This window comes from Phaenicophaeus curvirostris, chromosome 7, assembly GCF_032191515.1.
Source record: "Phaenicophaeus curvirostris isolate KB17595 chromosome 7, BPBGC_Pcur_1.0, whole genome shotgun sequence".
Classification (NCBI taxonomy): Eukaryota; Metazoa; Chordata; class Aves; order Cuculiformes; family Cuculidae; genus Phaenicophaeus; species Phaenicophaeus curvirostris.
The window spans coordinates 40777394-40797388 of NC_091398.1; the positions used below are offsets into that span (position 1 = coordinate 40777394).

Below are 19995 nucleotides of genomic sequence, written 5' to 3' on the forward strand. Positions count from 1 at the left end.
CCTACGTGGTTTTGTTTGTTTTCTTAAAACCTAGCTGTAATTATGTATTTATGTTACAATCTTTACAGCGACTTTGTTAAAAAAGATACTGCTCGTTACCGTGTAGTGGGATTAGTTGGGCTGAAGGATTTTAAGGACATTATCCATGAACAGCAGATACCAGCAATGCTCTCCTTTAACCAGTGACCAAGAACATTGTGGCAAACATCTACCACTCCTGGAAACATCTTTATGGCTCTTTAAAGTGTTTTTTGGTTTGGTTTTTGTTTTTTTTTTTTTGCTTTGGAAAGCTATGGAGAGATTAACCTTTACAATTGCCCTTTCCTGTCTATAATCACCTGTTGCATCTCAAGTCCCGTGCTCAATTTTGGACCCTTTACTCCATGAAGGACTTTGAGGGGCCAGAACGTGTCCAGAGAAGAGCAGCAGATCTGGGAAAGGGGCTAGTTAACAAGAGTTATGAGAGAAGGCTGAAGGAACTGGGGTTGTTTAGCCTGGAGAAGAGGCCCTGGCCCAGGCTGCCCAGAGCAGGGGTGGCTGCCCCATCCCTGGAGGGATTCAAGGCCAGGTTGGATGGGGCTTGGAGCCCCTGATCCAGTGGGAGGTGTCCCTGCCCACGGTAGGGTTGGAACTGGATGGGCTTTGAGATTCCTTCCAACCCAAACCATTCCATGATTCTATGAAAAAGGAGATGCCACTTCCAGGACTTGGTATTGCCTACACATGGGAAGGTACTTGTGAAAAAAATCCAGTTGTAAAATGTCTGCTCTCTGTCTTGCAGAGCTCTTACTCAGGGCTGATGTAGACTTTTGGGTTCATTTTTTCCTCCTGACCATGATGAATTACTTTTTTTACAGCGAGATAATAACAGGAACGAGGTTTGCTGTTCAGACGGCGTGTTCTGGTAACTGGGCAGCAGCGTCCTCATCATTATGAAATAGCTTTCAGATAATGTAGTCAAAATTGCATCCTGACCTAATAAAGGGCGGTTTCAAATAGCAGTTACAAAACCTGAAATTACAGGAGGAAATTGTTATGAGATCTTTCCTCAAGGGGAAGGGCAGAATAGTCTAAAATGCTTCCAAGATGCAAGTAGTATCAGAAGTGTTGGTAATGCTCTTAGCAGGTTTGGCCTTAGTGTGCTCCTCCCAGAATGACTCGCGTTTCCTAGCAGCTGTTGTGGGACAACCTTCAACTGGTCAAAAAGCAAGCAGGAACCGAGCAGCTCTCAGAATACAAACTGTGCAGGTTGCCCAGAGCAGGGGTGGCTGCCCCATCCCTGGAGGGGTTCAAGGCCAGGTTGGATGGGGCTTGGAGCCCCTGATCCAGTGGGAGGTGTCCCTGCCCATGGCAGGGGTGGCACTGGATGGACTTTGAGGTCCCTTTCAACCCAACCCATTCTATAACTCTGTAATGCTATGATTTTTGCATTTTCTATAGTAAATAAATACAGAAGATGTTATAAAACGGCTGATGTTTGTTCTTGTATCCTTTGCAGGAACGATTCCAAGTGAAGAATCCTCCCCACACGTACATCCAGAAGTTGAAGGGCTATCTGGACCCGGCGGTAACCAGGAAGGTGAGGAGTGTCCTGTTTCCTCTCCCCTGTCCCTCATTCCTCGAGGCGAGGATGGTCCTGGGGTCTGGGTTCCTTCCTGCCTTTGTGTAAAGGGCCCTGTAAGAGTCTCCAAGAAGAGTCTCAGAGGTCAAACAAACTGCAGAGAGAGGCAAAAAGAAATTGGAAAGCTGTAGTGTTTTTTTGCAGCGTGGAAAAGAGAGCAGATATTGCAAAGCAAAGGGCACTCTTACGTGTGAAACAACTAATTTTAGTATCTTTGAGTCCCAAGGGAATGGCAGGAAGATGCCAGAGGAGAGCTCAGTTGGACGTTAGGAGAAGGTTCTTCCCCAGAGGGTGGTGGAGCACTGGAACAGCTCCCAGGGAAGCAGTCACGGCACCAAGCCTGACAATACTGCAGAAGCATTTGGCCAATGCCCTCAGCCCCACGGTGTGAATGTTGGGCTGTCCTGTGCAGCGGCAGGAGTTGGACTCGATGGTCCTTGTAGGTCCCTTCCAACTCAGGACATTCTGTGATTTAACGATTTAGCTTCAATAAATACTCTGACAAGTTTTCGCTGAGCTGTACTCCAGGTCTGACTCCTCACACAGGCAGTGCTGGTGGTGAATAAAACCTCTGTTGGGTGGCATTTTCCTCCCATGTGAAGGGGATGTTGAAGGTTTGAGTCCTCTTGGGGCATTTGTGTAGTAGTTCAGTGCAGTTGGTAGGGTTCACCTCTCACCTGCAGTCTCATCCATGGTTTCTGGGTTGAGAAATGAAGACATAAGTTGGGGTGTCTTTATCTGGCAGAGCCTCATCCATCCTTCTGCATATTAGTTTGTCCAAAACAGTCTGTTAATCACACATAAAAGACTCAGACACTTCCCTTGGCCTTTCATGTGAACATCATGTATCTCTGGACGCGGCTTCTGGTAGCCAGTGACAAGACAAGGGGAAATGGCCTCAAGATGCTCCAGGGGAGATTTAGGTTGGATATCAGAAGGAATTTCTTTACTGAAAGGGTTCTCAGGCCCTGGCAGAGGCTGCCCAGGGAGGTGGGTGAGTCCCCATCCCTGGAGGGGTTTAAAAGTCAGGTAGATGTCGTCCTTGGGGACATGGTCTGGTGATTCACTTAGCAGAGCTGGATCGATGGTTGGACTTGATGATCTTAAAGGTGTTTTCCAACTGAAAGCATTCTGTGATTCTGTCCTGGGATGTGTTTGTGCCTGCCTCTGCTATTTCCACACTGTTCCAGTGGGCCTCTGGATTTGTAGAGTAACAGTAAAGCTCCATTCAGTTTGGAGGTACCTCTGGTGCTCACCCTCTCTGGATATCAGCTCATATCCTGTGCCGATAGCTATAAAAGCCTCTACAAAAATAACAGAGGCAGGGAGAGCAGAGCAGATCCTGCTGTTGCCTGGCTCGGCCTCGACCTCAACAATCGCCGCTCTGTGTTGCTGTACAATTCGCCGAGGTTGGTGCCCTGCGGTAAAATCCAGGTCCTGACACGGGGCTTCCAGGCTGGGGGCGGCTCCTTGTCCCCGCGAGGGGTGGATACTGGGCACCCCAGTGCTTCCAGCGTGTCCGAGGCCTCAGCGATGCCTTCTGACAGCGCGGCTCTTGTCAGGGGTGACGACGAGGAGGAAACCATTGAGTCACAACCCCCTGCGTTTGCCTGTTGCTTATTATAGGTTTTTTTTTTAATCAAACGGTGAACAGGGGTCTTTGTGTTTTCTCTCCTGAAGGGTTTTTGAAATTCATTGAGTGTTTGGGCACACATTGAAGCCTTTCTTATCCCAATGCCGCTCGGAGTCCCATGACAAATGACAAAACCAAAGGAGACTAAAAATAACTCCAGCGAGTTCCTCTCCTTTGTTGTGTTATTCCGTCTCACCAGCAGCTTTTCCTCAGCCAGGGCTGCTGGATGAGAAGATTTACACATGGGCTTCTGGAGGGACGCACGGTGCGGTGGGGAGAGCTCACATTACTGGGATTAGTGCTGGAATTGAGGGGGTGTCAGCGGTTTTGCTGCTGGTTCCCAGCATGGCCAGGAGAAGGTGGCTCCAAACGCTGCTGTGAAGCACGCGTTTCAGCTTATAATTGGGGTCGGAATGGCTCTTCCCAGGAAACCGATTGCTTTTTGTGTGAGCTGAATTGTGAAACGGGGAAATGGAAGTGTTGAAATGACATGGTTTTAAAGAAATTGCAGGTTGGAGGCTCCAGGAGCCCTTCCTTGCTCTCTGCTGTGGGAAATTGGTCCCGTATGGGGCACGTGGGAACACGCTGCCTGTTTCATAGCATCGTGGAATGGTTTGGGTTGGAAGGGACCTCAAAGCCCATCCAGTTGCACCCCTGCCATGGGCAGGGACACCTCCCACTGGATCAGGGGCTCCATGCTGGCCGTGGCTCTGTTCTGCCACCCCTGCCTGCCAATGCTCCATCGATGTTCTACCTTCACTTTCAGAGAGGTCGGGGATACGTTTCCTGTGTAAGCCCTCTTGGGAGAGAAAACACTGGATTTTTATACGTGGAGCTAATTAACTGCAGTCCAGAGGAGCCGTGTGGCTGAGCTCAGCTACCTCTTGCCCTGTAAAAATTAATTGTGCCTTGTGTCTGCGAAGACTTTACATCTCTTCCAGTCGGCCGGGGGTGTTTTCTGCTGGGGTTTGGGCTCGCCTCGAGCCAGCCGGCGGGGTGAACTAGCGTGCGATCAGACCCTGCTGGAAAAAGCAGACAATGGTTTTCACCTAGGTCAGCAAGGCGAGGTAGATCCTGTCGTTTCAACAGCCTCACCTTAATAAATGAACTCAGGAGAATTATTAACTGCCAAGCAGTCCCCTTGATTTTATTGTGGGTTTATTGTGGTGCAATGAGGACAAACCCTTTTTTCCCCCTAGTATTCAGCGTGCAGCAGCATAGCTTGCCTCTTGGACTTGTGTAAGCCCTTTCCAAACACATCAAGTCTCTGTGTGGTCAGGGATGACCACGTTGGCCACGAAGTACTGCAGTTCCAAGATTGATATCAGTGTCCATCCTCTTCTGCTCTCATTTACCTTGGTCACGAGTAAGGATTTAGCAAAACAACTGCTCTAGAATCACGTATGCAACTGTTTTGTTACATTACCATCCAGAGGGACCTGGACCGGCTGGAGAGGTGGGTCTGTGAGAACCTCATGAGGTTCAACAAGGCCAAGGACAAGGTCTTGCACCTGGGTCAGGCCAATCCTGAACATGGATACAGGCCTAATTGGAGCCATGGGTGACAAGGGGCTCTCACCGTGTCCCAGGGGCGTTTTGACAGGTCACCCTTTCTCCTGCTGTATGGAGATGACACCAAACCTCATCTCCTTTCTGCTCTGTTTTATTTCTACTATTTTACAGCCTTTTCACAGCACAAGTAAGTAGCGTGCATGACTAATTAAAGTGTGCAGATGGCAGCAGTTGTGTTTTATTATTGCTCGAAGTTGCAGGTTTGATGATGACACAGGGATCACAGCATGTGCCCAGTGTGGGTGTGAAGTTGTGAAAGTGAGATGGAAGCACTAGGCTGAGAGGGGAGCCCAGAAGCTGTCGTTCTCAACAGAGGGTTTGATACTAAACCAAATCTCATGTTGGAAAGAAATGTTTATTTATCTGCAGGCATTTCATTTTCTTTTAATTTTATTCTTGGCTTGTATCAAAAACAGTGTGGGCAGCAGGACTGGGGGAGTGATTGTGCCCCTGAACTCAGCACTGCTGGAGCCACACCTTGAATCCTGGGTGCAGTTCTGGGTCCCTCACTCCAAGAAGGACATTGAGGGGCTGGAGCATGTCCGGAGAAGGGAACGGAGCTGGGGAAGGGGCTGGAGAACAAGGGTTATGAGGAGCAGCTGAGGGACCTGGGGCTGTTTAGCCTGGAGAAAAGGAGGCTGAGAAGAGACCTCATCACTGTTTACAGTTGCCTGAAAGGAGGTTGTAGAGAGGTGGGTGTTGGTCTCTCCACCCAGGTGACAGGTGATAGGATGAGAGGAAATGGCCTCAAGTTGCATGAGGGCAGGTTCAGGTTGGACATCGGGAAAAATTTCTTCACTGAAAGGGGTCTCATATACTGGAACAGCTGCCCAGGGAGGTGGTGGAGTCCCCATCCCAGGAGATATTTAAAAACTTAGTAGAGGAAGTACTTAGGGATGTGATTTAGTAGTGTACAGGTACAGTTGGATTTGATGATCTCAAAGGTCTTTTCCAGCCTAGGGATTCTGTGATTCTATGATTCTTAGTCCTAGGATCTCCAAAACTTGAATAGGAACAGCCATTATTTTTTTGCACAGGTTTTTGCTGCCTGCCCAACTGTTGTTGCCGCGTTTAGAGAGGTTCTTGGTTAACCTTAATGTTTTATTTATTCAGTCCGCATTATGTGAGATGTTGATTCGGTTAATAGCATCGCATGAGGCTAATTGGTATTTCTGCCTGCTCACTCCATTACAGAAATTCAGAAGACGAGTCCAAGAGTCTACTCAAGTGCTCCGAGAACTGGAAATTTCTTTAAGAACAAATCACATTGGGTAAGCATTCCTGATGCCCTCTGCTCTAAGATTTCTTCTTTATCATCTCCTAATGGATGTTATTGAGAGAATATCTCCTTGCATGCCAAGCAGCAATAGCACCTGATGGATCACTAAAGCCTGGAGGGCTCGGTGAAGGGCCAGCGTGGAGCCCATGATCCAGTGGGAGGTGTCCCTGCCCATGGCAGGGGTGGGACTTTGAGGTCCCTTCCAACCCAAACCATTCAATAATTCTGTGAAAAAAGCTGGTTGCAGGACGTTTGTGAAGTCCTCTAAAGGACTCTATTTTAAAGTTCTTATAATAATAATTTGCAATTTTTAGAACTCCTCTTAAAAAGCATTGCTGAGCAGCACAACCTTTCCTGCACTGGATTTGTCTCTAGTTCATCTCACAAGAATTCCAGTAACTGCACCAACTCATGAAATGATCTTATGTCTACTGATTTTTCTAACAGATGGGTCAGGGAGTTCCTGAATGAAGAGAACAAAGGCCTGGATGTTCTGGTGGAGTACTTGTCGTTTGCACAGTATGCGGTCACGTAAGTGAGACACGCCTGGTACTCTCTGGGCTTGGGAGGCAAAGCAGGAATCCTGCCCTCTCTGCAGAGCACGAGAGACAGGTGCTGGATCTGATGCTCAGCTTTCCCGGGAGCAGAGCTTTCCTGGTAGTAGCTCAGAAAAACACTGTGTACATAGAATCACCAGGTTGGAAAAGACCTCTTGGATCATCAAGTCCAACCATAGATTAGAGCACAGAAAGTGGCAGTGTTGGACCAAAACTGTGGGGTCATAACATGCTGCATTGCAAAGAGCCTAAACCCCCACCTGGAGCCCTGCATCCAGCTCTGGAGTCCTCAGCACAGGGAGGACATGGAGCTGTTGGAGTGAGTGCAGAGGAGGCCATGGAGATGATCCAAGGGCTGGAGCACCTGCTGTACGAAGCCAAGCTGTGAGAGTTGGGATTGTTCAGCCTGGAGAAGAGAAGGCTCCAGGGAAACCTTAGAGCAGCTTGCGGTACCGAAAGAGGCTCTGGGAAAGCTGGGGAGGGGCTCTTGATCAGGGAGTGCAGGGATAGGAGGAGGGGGAACCCTATCCCTGGAGGGGTTCAAGGCAAGGTTGGATGGGGCTTGGAGCCCCTGATCCAGTGGGAGGTGTCCCTGCCCATGGCAGGGGTGGGACTGGATGGGCTTTGAGGTCCCTTCCAACACAAACCAGTCCATGATTCTTTGAAGTTTAGACCTTATGATTATTTCTGGCTAATATTTCAGCTCTGTCAGTCTCTGGTGCAGTGCAAAACCATTCACCATGTGTGCAGAACCATGTAGGCTTCCTTAGAAATAGATTTGCAATTAGAACCTGTCCCCAAGGAATCATGATGCTGCTGACAAGTGTTTATAGCAACGTTCACACGTGAACCGCTTCTCACAGGGCTCCTGGCAAGCTGAGTGTCGACACCCTGTGCAGCAAATGTGCTGCAAGACAACAAGGAGGGATTTCTAGGTGATTTTGCATGTTGGGAAGGCTGAAAATCAGGCTTTTGCAGTTGACAGCTGGTTAGTTTGGAGCCAGGTTTAGTGGTTTAGGTAATAAATCATTAAATGTGCTCTATTAAAATAAATTGGGAAAATACCAGCTTTCCTTAGTTGTTCTATCACACAATTTGAAAGAGATGTTCAGCTGAGGATCTGATGTTCCCTGTGGGCTTTCATTTCAGGATGTTGTAGGAGTAGATTTTTGTATCAAACCATATGAAAAGAAGTGGTTTAAGATGCTGTTGCAGTCAGGGACTCGAGCTGAGTAGAGTTGGTATTTTGTTTTTAGAAAAGATGCAATTGGACGTCTGTGCATCATTGTGCGGAAAAGAGATATTTGATAGAATTGCAATAAAATTAATGAAGGAAAATTATATGCTTTAAAATGTTACTACTGCTGGAAAAAACTGCACAGCAAAAATAAGTGTTTGGATAAAGGCTTTCTTCCTAAAATCATACAAATGTGTGCAAGTTTGCTGGCTGGGCTTTTCCCCTCTAACGTGGTAAACATGAGTAATAACCTCAAAAGCTGTAAGGGGAACAACCAGTTTCTGCTTGAAGCAACAGTAAAATGGGCAAGGAGTCAGAAATCAGAGAAAATCTGTAAAATATGAGAAGTCCTCAGCAGAGGGAGGACATGGAGCTGTTGGAATGAATCCAGAGGAAGCCACAGAGATGATCCGAGGGCTGGAGCACGTCCTGTACTAGGCCAGGCTGAGAGAGTTGGGGTTGTTCAGCCTGGAGAAGAGAAGGCTGCAGGGAGACCTTAGAGCAGCTTCCAGTGCTGAAAGGGGCTCCAAGAAAGCTGGGAAGGGGCTCTGGGTCAGGGAGTGCAGGGAGAGGATGAAGGGAATGGTTTTGAGCTGCAAGAGGGGACATCGAGATGGGATATTGAAGGACAACACTAGGTAGCTCTTCAAGGTCCACGTTTGCTGCCCTGTGCTCTTGAAGCTCATGCTGAATGGCAGCACAAGTCAAGTTGGCCTGCTTCCCTTTCTTCCTTTCTTTTTGCAATCTTTTGAGACCTAATAAAATGACTTTGGAGAACAGGCGTTATGAGGAGTGGCTGAAGGGCCTGGGGTTGTTTATCCTAGAGAAGAGGAGACTGAGGGGAGACCTCATTGCTCTCTGCAACTGCCTGGAAGGAGGTTCTAGAGAGATGGGTGTTGGTCTCTTCAACCAAGTAACAAGTGATAGGACGAGAGGAAATGGCCTCAAGTTGCACGAGGGCAGGTTCAGATTGGACATCAGGAAGAATTTCTTCACTGAAAGGGTTATTGGGCACTAGAAGTGGCTGCCCACAGTGGTGGTGGAGTCCCCATCCCTGGAGGGCTTAAAAGACAGGTGGATGAGGTGCTGAGGGATCTAGTTTAGTTGTGGACAGGGATGGATGGAATTCATGATCTCAAAGGTCTTTTCCAACCAAACGATTCTATGATTCTGTGAAAATGATGGGAAGGGAAGCACGTTGTGCATCTTTTCTGTCTAACCCAGCATTGGAATTTCTGTTTCCTTTCAGGTTTGACTTTGAAAGCTTGGAGAACAACGTGGAAAACTCGATGGACAAGTCCAAACCTTGGAGCCGATCTATCGAGGACCTGCACAGAGGCAGCAATCTGCCCTCACCAGTTGGCAACAGCATCTCCCGCTCCGGCAGACACTCGACCTTACGGTAAGACCTTCGATGAGGCAGCGAGTGACCTGCAAACAGCGAGAGCCCCAGGGAGAAGTAGCAGCATGGTTTTTCCAGTTAGAATATGGTTCATCTTCCCTCTTTCCACAGCGTAGGGTTGACAAATAAAGGACATGTGTCATATTGGTAATTTTGAGGTGGAAAGAAGCGCTAAGCTAACAACACGGGGCAGCGTTACACAGCAGTTGAGGAAGGGAAAACAACACCGCTGCCTCCCTTCCTTGAGGCAAAATGGTCTAAGGATGCACGACACGTTTCCATCAGGTACAGTGTGGCTTGCACAGAGCAATTCCTTCACCAAAGAGCGTCTCAGGATTTCCATGAAATCAGCCAGTCTGAGGCTCCAGTCTCATGTCTTGTCTGAAAAGGTCTCCTCTAGCTACTTCCATGCTGCTATAAACAATAGTTTTTTGCTTTAAAAGCCTACTTACACCCTTGAAATCTGCTCTATTTGGCTTCTGTGGAGTTTTCTTACATAGTGCTGGGAGCACAAAGGGGTCCAAAAACGATGGAGCCACTGAGGACTTGCAGCTTTTTCCTACATCTTCCAGCTGAGGTGCAGTTTTGGGTTGTCAGTCGATAATAATGTTGGCTCTTGGGTTCTAAAGCGAGCGCCTTCCACCACAACCGGGGTGGTAGTGGCTGTGGTGCCTGGAAGATGCTGTTCACAGACCTCAGGCACGCGATTCTGGTAGGGATACAGGCTGTGCAGAGCAGCAAAACCACCTAACAAGTTGATTTTTGTATTTTGTTAGTGTTTTTTGTTTTCTTTGCTCTTCAATGACAGAGAAGTGATGGAGCCTGGTGCTTGCAGGAGGCTGTCTTGATTTTCTCTGTCTTTGGGAGGAACGCTTGTGATTAGTTACACTAGAAATGCGTAACTCAGGTATACGTTAGGTGTCTCTTACATTTTTTTCTCTTCCCTTCCTTCCATGCTTTTTCCTTTATCACATCCCCCTTTATTCCTTACCTTTTTTTTTTTTCTTGTTTCATCATCTCCCTTCTTGTTTCCTTCCTTCCCCTCCCTCTTTCCCGTGTTCTCCTCCCATTCTCCCTTGCATCCCTCGCTCCTCTGCTCTCATCCGCCTTTCCCGAGCCATCAGATCGGTTCCTCTGCCCGAGCACCTTCCGTTCAAACGCCTCCAGAGCTGCTTTTCAGCCGGCTGCCTCTGGAGCGGCTTCGCTTGGCGCTCTGCTGATGAGGCTTCGAGTCGGAAAATCTCGTAAGTCCCATGGGCGAGCTTCCACGCAGCACGGGCTGTGCCGGGCACGGAACCGCGCGGCCAACGCTGCCCACGCCGTATAACCTAGTGATCAGACATCGTGGTGTAGCGACCGCCGGAGCATCGCGGGGATTTTTCAGCTTCCACAACTTGTGGTTGTTGCATTATAGCATCAAAGTGTAGTTAGAGTCCATAGAGTGGGATTTTTGAGGAGTGAATAATCTGTGTTTTGCTTTGAAACAAGATACTGGTTTCCTTTATCTCATTGCAAATAGCATTATTAGTTTCATACCAAAGAAATAGAGCCTGTAGTCATCATCCATCTTATTACTTCTTTTTTGTTATGAGTATAGCATTACCAAATGGTTTGGGTTGGAAGGCACCTCAAAGCCCATGGGCAGGGCATGTTATTCACTAATTACACGAAAAAAAAATACTTCTTAAAAACTTCTCACCTGCTTTTAGCTTCTACTTTCTTTAATACATGCAGTCCTCAGCTACTGAAAAAACACAACTCAAAGATGCCAATTCTGTACGACATTTCTGTGCCAGTTCTGGATACGAGTGAAGTCTCGAGGTGACCCAGAGCAGGGGTGGCTGCCCCATCCCTGGAGGGGTTCAAGGCCAGGCTGGATGGGGCTTGGAGCCCCTAATCCAGTGGGAGGTGTCCCTGCCCATGGCAGGGATGGGACTGCATGGGCTTTGAGGTCCCTTCCAACCCAAACCATTCCATGATTAATCTTAACAGGACCATTTAAAATTCAGGAGCTGGGCTCATCCCTGCTGCACCGTAGCAGCAAGAGAAATGTGAACAGGTTTGGCCTGGATTCCTTCAGCAAGAAGATTCGGGAGGCAGTGTTTCCTGCCAATTTGAACACATTTTTTTGTTGTTCTCATTTTTGGTGCCTGTCTGGCAGGTTCTGGCACTGGTTCTCCAGGGTTCAATAGCAGTAAACCTGCTGTAGCCCTCGGAACCCTTCGTGGTCCCAGCTGATGTGTGGTGTGCACACTTAATAATTGCAAAAGGAGTAAGAGAGAAGCACAGAGCCACCCTAGCAGGTTTATACCCCTCACACGCTTGCAGACGATGCAGCTCGTTGCAGGGAGCAGTTCTCTTGCTGGCCAGGACATGTGTGGTGTGGTGTGAGCGCAGCCGGCGGTGACGTGGACACGGAGGCTCTCGGTTTGCGTGGCCAAGGCTGCCCGTTCCCAATTGTGGCTTTCACTGCCTCCCCGTAGCTCATTTCAGTGCTGCTAAACCCTGCCAATTCCCTGCTCACTGGGTTTCCTTGGCAACTGACAGGGGGTTTTTTTTAGAGGAAGCACAGGGAGTTGGGAAGCAAACACCAAAATGAGGGCAGGAGGATAAAAATGGGGATGAACCTTGGGGGATTTCGTTTCTGCTTCTTTGGGGATGAAGAGCATCACTTTCACATGAGAGTCGTACTCTCCTGTCAGATAAATATTAATGTGGACTTTGTGTTGTCCCAGCGCGTTGGAAATTCGTTTTTTCCGAGTCGAATCCTTCAATTTTTATGTGGATTGAACTGAGAAACTTGATTTCTTTCTTCAAAATCCCTAACGAGAGTCTATAATGAGCGAGTGAGCTGGGCTAACGTATCTTAACCCATGAATGGATTCTGAATGCATCCAGTAATTAACCTCAGATTTGGCCCAGCTCCTTACGCCGCAGTGGGTTGGACTTTGCCATCAACACTTCCATTGCTGGGCCACCAGCTACCTTCGTGGCTGTAATTTTGGTCAGATCCTTGCTAATTTAGCACATTCTGCGTGCAGTTGGGTGTTGTTCTCGTGATTCTCCTGGTTCCTCTACCTGAATGCCATGGTTTATGGACCTTGGGTGGGCATTGATCAGCTCTGATGCAGCGTGTGCCCCTGTTCACGCAGCCTGCTCAGTGCTGGTGGGGTGTCATGTCTTGGGGGAGCTGGAGGAGATTGTAGAATCACAGAATGGCTTGGGTTGGAAGGGACCGATTCCTGCGGGATTCCCTGCAGCAGGAAAGGCTCGGAGCTGTGAAGGAGCTCCCTCCCACGTGTGCCATCCCATCCCCAGCGCTGGTGGCTGCAGGAGGAGAGCGTTACACGCTGCGGGAGCTTGCACATGGCTGGGTTTTCTGTTTCGGCTCTTCTCAGATGTACGGTTTTACAGTTCTTCTTTAAAGGAGGGGCAGAGGAACTAAAAGAGGAACCATCTGCATTTCATTACCAGGATAAATATACTCGTGGTGACACAATCTTTGACCTGCAGCAGACAGGAAATCGAAGCCAACAACTCATCCAGATGCTTGGAGCAGCCTAGTGTTTGCTAGCAAGAAATGGAATAAAAGCAGGAGAAGATCATCCCCCCTGGTTTGGCTCACGTCGTGAAAAGGGAGGCGTTAGCGCTACCGCCGGTCTGCCCTGCCTTTAAGGAAGGAGCAAATCACACCAGGGGTCGTTGAGATTCCAACTAACGTAGAGAACGTCTTCAGCCTTAGAGTGTGCAGTAGGAGAGTTTCTGTACAAAGAATCCTCATTAATTCTTGGCATTTGTGTCTGTGTGAAGAAATTTGCATCTGTGAAAGGGAAGCGATTGAAATCTAGGGCAGAACCCCATGTGTGCTAGAGAGCTTTCTGCTGCACTGCAGCTCTCCACTGTGTTTTCTGCACCCGTTTCTCAGCCTAAGCGTAAACTCATGCGGGTGGGAGCTCTGAGCCAGAGGGTTTGGGCTCTGGATGTCGCTGATGGTATCACTGAGTAACTCACCACCGATGTGGGATGGTGGGGAAGGCAGGAAGAACTCCACGGAGAGAGCAGGGAGTGGGGCGTGCAGCAGGGACAGAGCCCTCAGAGCTGGGATCAGCTTGGGTTTTGGGGAAAGCGGCTGAAAAACTGCCTGGTGGAAAAAGCCCTGGGGGTGTTAGTCAAAACCAGCCGAACATGACCCAGCAGTGGCCCAGGTGGCCAAGAAGGCCAGCAGCATCCTGGCTTGGATCAGCCATGGGTGGCCAGCAGGAGCAGGGAAGGGATCTTCCCTCTGTACTCAGCGCTGGTGAGGCCGCACCTCGAATCCTGGGTTCAGGTTTGGCCCCTCACTACAAGGACATTGAGGGGCTGGAGCGTGTCTGGAGAAGGGAACGGAGCAGGGAAGGGGCTGGAGCCCAGGGGTTCTGGGAGCAGCTGAGGGACCTGGAGCTGTTCAGTGTGGAGAAGAGGAGGCTGAGGGGAGACCTCATCACTCTCTGCAGCTCCTGAAAGGAGGTTGTGGTGAGGCAGGCGCTGGGCTCTGCTCCCAAGTGACAAGCAATGAAACAAGATGAAAGGGTCTCAAGTTGTGCTGGGGAGGATTAGACTGGATATTGGGAAAAATGTCTTTACTGGCAGAGTGGTGAAGCCCTGGCAGAGGCTGCCCAGGGCAGAGGTGGAGTCTCCATCCCTGGAGGGATTCAAAGAACGTGTGGTTGTGGCACTTTGGGACATGATTTAGCAGGCACGGTGGGTTTGGTCTGACAGTTGGACTGGGTGAGCTGAGAGGTCTTTTCCAACCTTAATGATTCCGTGATTCTAAGAGAACATACCAGGTACCTCTGACTGTGCCTACTGGGCTGATCACTGGCACGAGAATCCTCCAAGTGAACATCTGCAGGCTTCAAAGCAGCAGTTTTCGTGTCCGCAGGCAGCTGGTGCCACACAGGATGCCTGCAGCCCTTGCTGGGTTTCTGTGGGTCTTTCCCACTTCTTTAGAAGAGGTGAATACCATCTCTTATCTTCACCTCAAACCTTCTGTCTGATGTCTGCGTTGCTCTGCAGAGCTGGGCTTTGGTTTGGTGTCCAGAGAGGCCCACAGGGGATGAGGAGAGCACCTCTCAGCCTAGGAAGATTCCATGTTCCTGTTGCATTGCAGAGCATCCTTGCTCACCAATTCTGTTTCTCCTTTACCCCCAAGTGGCTGGAAAACCCAAATCCTGGCTCTGTGTTCAATTTCTGTAAGTGTAAAGAGACGTCTTCCCATTTGTTACAGCTGACAAAACTCTGTCTTGTCTAAAGACATCCTGAAATCCTGATACACCAGGCACTGAGGAGGATTTTTTCCCCTCTATCAGTGACAAGATAAAGATCTAATTACTCTGCTTGTTTAAAATTTAAAGGAAAATAATGTACACTGGTGGTGCTTCCACGCTTCCCAGTTCAGATTCAGTGTAGGGATCCCAGTTAAAGGTTGCACTGCTCATCTTCTGTCTCAGGAAGGGAAATTTGGAGGACTGTGTGGGGGACGCAGCCCTGGCTGGAGCTCCCTGCCAGCCCTATTCCCACCAGGAGCAGCAGGACAATGTCCTGGAGCTCAGGTGAGGTGCAGCATCACATCAAAAGTGCTGGTGGGGGCTTGGAGCCAGGCGGGACAGCCCTGGGGAGCAGCAAGGTCCTGTGCTGTTCCTCCAAGGCACAGCTTGTGCCTTTCCTCGGATCCGATCCCCAAAACCCGGCTCCCATGCTTTAACCACTTAATATTCTCCAGCAAAACTAGGTCATCTTTCCCACAAACCCAAAATCCGCCTGGAGAGCCATGAACTGATTTATGCGTTCGTGTATTTGGGGGGGAAAAAAGCAGTTTGAGTGGATTCTGCTTTGAATTCGGGGGTTTCTTTCATCTCGGCGCTCCTGGAAAATGAAAGCAAAGGGAAGTGACTGCTGAAGCCGGAGAGCGGCTCTCCATGAGCTGGGTGGGCTGAAAACACATGCCCTCTCCTAAGTGATCCCCAAAAATGATAGAATCATAGTATCATGGAATGGTTTGGGTCAGAAGGGACCTCAAAGCCATTCAGTCCCACCCCTGCCGTGGGCAGGGTCACCTCCTGCTGGATCAGGGGCTCCAAGCCCCATCCAGCCTGGCGAGTCCAGAGGAGGCCACGGAGATGACGTGAGGGCTGGAGCACCTCCTGTACAAGGGCAGGCTGAGAGTGTTGGGGTTGTTCAGCCTGGAGAAGAGAAGGCTCCAGGGAGAACCAGTGCTGAAAGCGGCTCCAGGAAAGCTGGGGAGGGACTTTTTACAAGGGCCTGTAACGATAGGATGAGGGGGAATGACTTTAAATTGGAAGGGGAAGATTTAGATGAGTTCTTAGGAAGAAATTCTTCAGAATAAGAGTGAAGAGGCCCTGGCCCAGGTTGCCCAGAGCAGTGGTGGCTGCCCCATCCCTGGAGGTGTTCAACATGAGGTTGGATGGGGCTTAGATCTTCTCTCTGGGCTGTTTCCATGGCATAAATTGGGGGAGCAGGGTGGATAATGTGTTTTTTCAGCCCTAGGCACCACCTTTCACCTTCACTGACAGCATCGCCTACGGATCCGCTGGCTGGGGTTGCTCAGGGCAGCCTGCACAGAGACCTTCTGTGTCGATGGCACAGCTGAAGTGGCTTCACGATTTGAGTAGGGCTTGTCCTGTGTGATGCGCTGGTTCTGGGATTCGCGAGGGCAGCTTGGTGGCACCTTGGGGACCATTGACCCATTGGAGCAGTTGGTGCATCACTGTCAACATTGTTTCTTGACCATAATCCTCTCACTGCTTATTTGGTTTCACCTATGCAAGAATGTGTATGTATTTCATCTGGCAGCCGTCTCCTCGTCTCCGGTTTCCCACCCTCGGCTCGGGAAGCCTGTTTTTTCGTAAGGAAAATAAACAGTGTCTTGGGAAAAGCCAAAATGTGGTTTTCATTTACTGTGCCGTAGAAATGACAGCCTTAAAGATTTCCCTTTGCGTTTATTCCGTGTACTTATTTAATTGAATTCAAGGTTGATTTATCGGTTAGGGGTGACAATTAAAATAATTAATGCCTCTGTTCTGAGGAAAGTTCCTGAGGGCTGTATTATCCTCTGATAATTTGGAGGGCTTTCAGGAAGCTCAGCTGCAGAACAGAAGAGAGGCACCATTCTTAAATGAGATGCAGTGGGAATTAATACATTTGCTGACGCCTACGGGTGTTCGATTTCATTAGAAGTCTGTGCCATTGCTCGTGTGTGGAGCATGGAAAAGCTCTGGAGTGCTTGGCCATGGAGCGTTCTTCCCCCGTTGCATGCCAGGAGAGGTGGAGATACCAGCCATTGGAGCTGTGCCGTGGCTGCCGGCATCGGCTGCTCCGACTGGAATCATAGAAGGTCCTAGGTTGGAAGGGATCACAAGGATCACAGAATCAGGGCATGGTTTGGGTCGGAAAGGGCCTCAAGGCCCATCCAGTTCCACCTCCCACTGGATCAGGGGCTCCAAGCCCCATCCAACCTGGCCTGGAACCCCTCCAGGGATGGGGCAGCCACCCCTGCTCTGGGCAGCCTGGGCCAGGGCCTCCCCGCCCTCACAGCAGAACATTTCTGCCTAAGATCTCATCTCAATCTCCCCTCTTTCAGCATAAAACCATTCTCCTCATCCTCTCTCTGCCCTCCCTGATCCAGAGCCCCTCCCCAGCTTCCCTGGAGCCCCTTTCAGTCTTGGAAGCTGCTCTAAGGTCTCCCTGCAGCCTTCTCTTCTCCAGGCTGAACAACCCCAGCTCTCTCAGACCGTCCTCTTGAAAGAACATTGAGTCCAACTCCTGTCTCTGCACAGAACAGCCCCAAAGGGTTGGAAGGGCCCAGTGTGGCAGCTCCTGGGCTGTGCTGGCCCTGGGCTGGGCAGTGGTGGCCAGCAGTAGCCAGCAGGCACCTGGGGAGCTTTGCTTTGCTTTATTTGCGTGTGTATTGTCTGGTCATTGTATGCTCTGCAGAACTGAGAGGTTTTCACCCAGCAGAATATTTCTTGCCACCTAAAAATCACCTTGTGACTGATGAGAGCTGTTTTTATTTGCAGGTATAACACCTTGCCAAGCAGAAGAACGCTAAAGAATTCCAGATTAGTGAGTAAAAAAGACGATGTTCACGTCTGCATCATGTGTTTACGGGCCATAATGAATTACCAGGTATTTCCCTTCTCGTTCTTTGGGATCGCATCACTATTTGTTGTTGGGAGGGGTAGATTGTTACCATAAAACTGATGCAAAGGCTTAAATCCTTTAAGGGGTGAAGCTGAGGAGCAATATAGCACAGTCCTTGTGTATCTGAGCGGGTGATTTAGTAGAGATAGGAAGACACAGGGAGACCAGGGCATGTGCATCTTGGCCCCGTTTGCAGTGCTGGGCTCAGTTTGGGGTCACTTTTTAGACACGCAGCTACACAACTGAAGTTTGATTTGTCTCAGAACTCAGTGTTAACACTTAGGAAACATCAGAGCTACACGCGGAAGGAAAAACCCAAGCGTTCGCTCTTATTATGTGTTTATCACAAGGCAACTGCAAATCCCGCGTGTCAAAGAATAAACTAGAGCACAGCTAATCTTATTTGCATGAGTGTCTTTTCTCTGGGGTCGTGTGGCAAATGCTCCCTGCAAGCCCAGGGAGCTTCAGAGGCTTGGGGTTTTGTGCTGGAACGGTAACAGCTGAAAGTTAGGTGCTTCAAAGAAAGGCTGTGGTGAACACCTTTGTTATGAGCTGTGTGGTCATATGAGGTTATTTCTATCAGCCTGTGAACTCTGCCCATGGGAATATTGGCTGCATGAGGTCTATGAGGTTTATCCTAGCTTGGTTAGGAAGGTTGCACACAACAGTCTTGTGCTAATAACCAATACAGCATTTCCCAAAGCAGTTCCATTCTCATTTTTGGTGAGCAAACCTCTCAGTTCTCGTGGAGTATCTGCATCCTGCAGTCGCTCCTGGGGAGCGTGCGTGCTGGCACAGGAGGGATTTTGGCAGCTGAATCACAAATTCCTCTTTAGAAAGCAAATGCCACGCTTGGCTGTCAGAATAAAAAGGGCTTGGAGGGAGGAAATGACGAGCAAAGGGGTTGGCAGTGGTGTAGGAGCAGCTCTTGGACCCCTCTTTGCTGGCTGACATGGCCAAACCAAAGACTTTCAACACCGTTAGTGGCAGAGAGGTTGCTGGGCACGGTGGTGGATGGAAATGTGCTGGCTGATGTGGTGAACCCGGCGGCATTGTGTTTGCTTTACAGGCCTGCTCAGAGGCCTGTAATTTGCTGGGATTCGAAAGTAATCATTTCAGTCTCAAAACTGAAATGTTGGGTTTTAAAAATGATAATTTCAGTCTCATAACTGAAGCAATGCTTTCCTCTTCTCTTTCCAGTACGGATTCAATATGGTCATGTCGCACCCCCACGCCGTTAACGAAATTGCACTAAGTTTGAACAACAAGAACCCCAGGTAGGCTGCTCTTGCTTTTAGAGAGTTTAACAGGTAGGTAAGGAAAGAGCTCACGGAAAGGGATTTATGTGCACAGACCAGTAGCTAAATTCGATCTCCTTTCTGACTCAGATTAAGTCTGTGTTACAGTGCAGACAGATGAGCAGTTGCCATCTAATTCCACGGTTTCAGGAGCCGCCGACTCTCCAGCTGGGAATTTGCTGCATAAGCACTCCAGCTGTATCGTAGTGCAGAGAAAACCCTGCTGGTAATGAGCAACGGAGCACGGGATTTTCCCAAAGAACGGGAAAATCTGCTTAAGCAGCTGTTGTCTGAGGGGTCCTGAGGTTGGAATTCCCTTGTGAGAGACTTGGGGTGCTGCTCCGTGTTGGGGTGTTGGGGCACAGCGATGTAGGTGCACGGGCTGCGAGGCTGCGTCCCCTCCTCTCCCCACACCCCGGGTGACCCTGGTGGCTGCTTCCAGCAGCGCCTGGAGCTTCAGCCCTCTTGCATGTCTCACGAAACCAAATCTGACATTGCCGATGGTGAAAGCAGGGGGTGGGACAAGACTAGGTGGCACACTGTGTGTGTAAATATAGTCTTTGCTCGGGCTGTCCACTTGCCTTACAGTGCACTGCTTGAAGCCTCGTCCTGGTGATAGGAGGTGCTTCATCCCATTCTTCTCTTTAGCCCCAAGTCAGCAAGCCTAGGCTAAATGGGGCGAATGTGGGAAGTTGAGTGTTTTTATCGGTTTTGGTGTCCTGTGCCTGGAAATCAGGGTGTAAGTGTGGTCTTGGCTTGTGCCCCAGTGGATGCCGCCGACACAGCCGTCCCTGTCCTCTCCCCGTCCCCTCCCCTGAGGCGCAAGCAGCGGGCGGGTGAGCATCGGAGACCTGGTCAAGCCCCGGGGCTCTCTGCTCGCGGAGCTCGATCGCTCTCCCCACACGCACGGGTCGTAGCCCACCCATGGGGATGGTACTGAAGAGCCATAGCAAGAAACTCTTGATCCAAAGAGCTTGGATTGTCTTCTTGTGGCTGGAAAAAAGGAAACGATGAGTAAGAATTGAAAATGATGCGTTTAACATTTCCTAGGAAAGTGAACATTTTATCTGCTTTCCAAAGATAACCTTGACACTTTGCAAGCCAAAAGGTATTTCTTTTTCTCTAACATCTGGTTTGAGTCAGTGCTTTGGCATGAGACTAATTTCATCCGTGTCTGCATGATTTTACTCTCTGCTC

At 49.4% G+C, this 19995-nt stretch overlaps 1 protein-coding gene across 7 annotated transcripts in view; it reads left to right on the forward strand.

Annotated features, from left to right (window-relative positions):
* The window catches only part of FMNL2 (formin like 2), a 121988-nt gene that overhangs the window by 70345 nt on the left and 31648 nt on the right, over positions 1–19995 (forward strand). For all 7 annotated transcript variants that reach the window (XM_069861668.1, XM_069861664.1, XM_069861667.1 and 4 more), the window contains exons 3-8: positions 1499–1579; positions 6021–6097; positions 6553–6636; positions 9149–9301; positions 17377–17485; positions 18701–18777. In XM_069861668.1, the coding sequence (XP_069717769.1) occupies positions 1499–1579; positions 6021–6097; positions 6553–6636; positions 9149–9301; positions 17377–17485; positions 18701–18777 (581 nt within the window). The remainder of the gene's footprint in view (positions 1–1498; positions 1580–6020; positions 6098–6552; positions 6637–9148; positions 9302–17376; positions 17486–18700; positions 18778–19995) is intronic.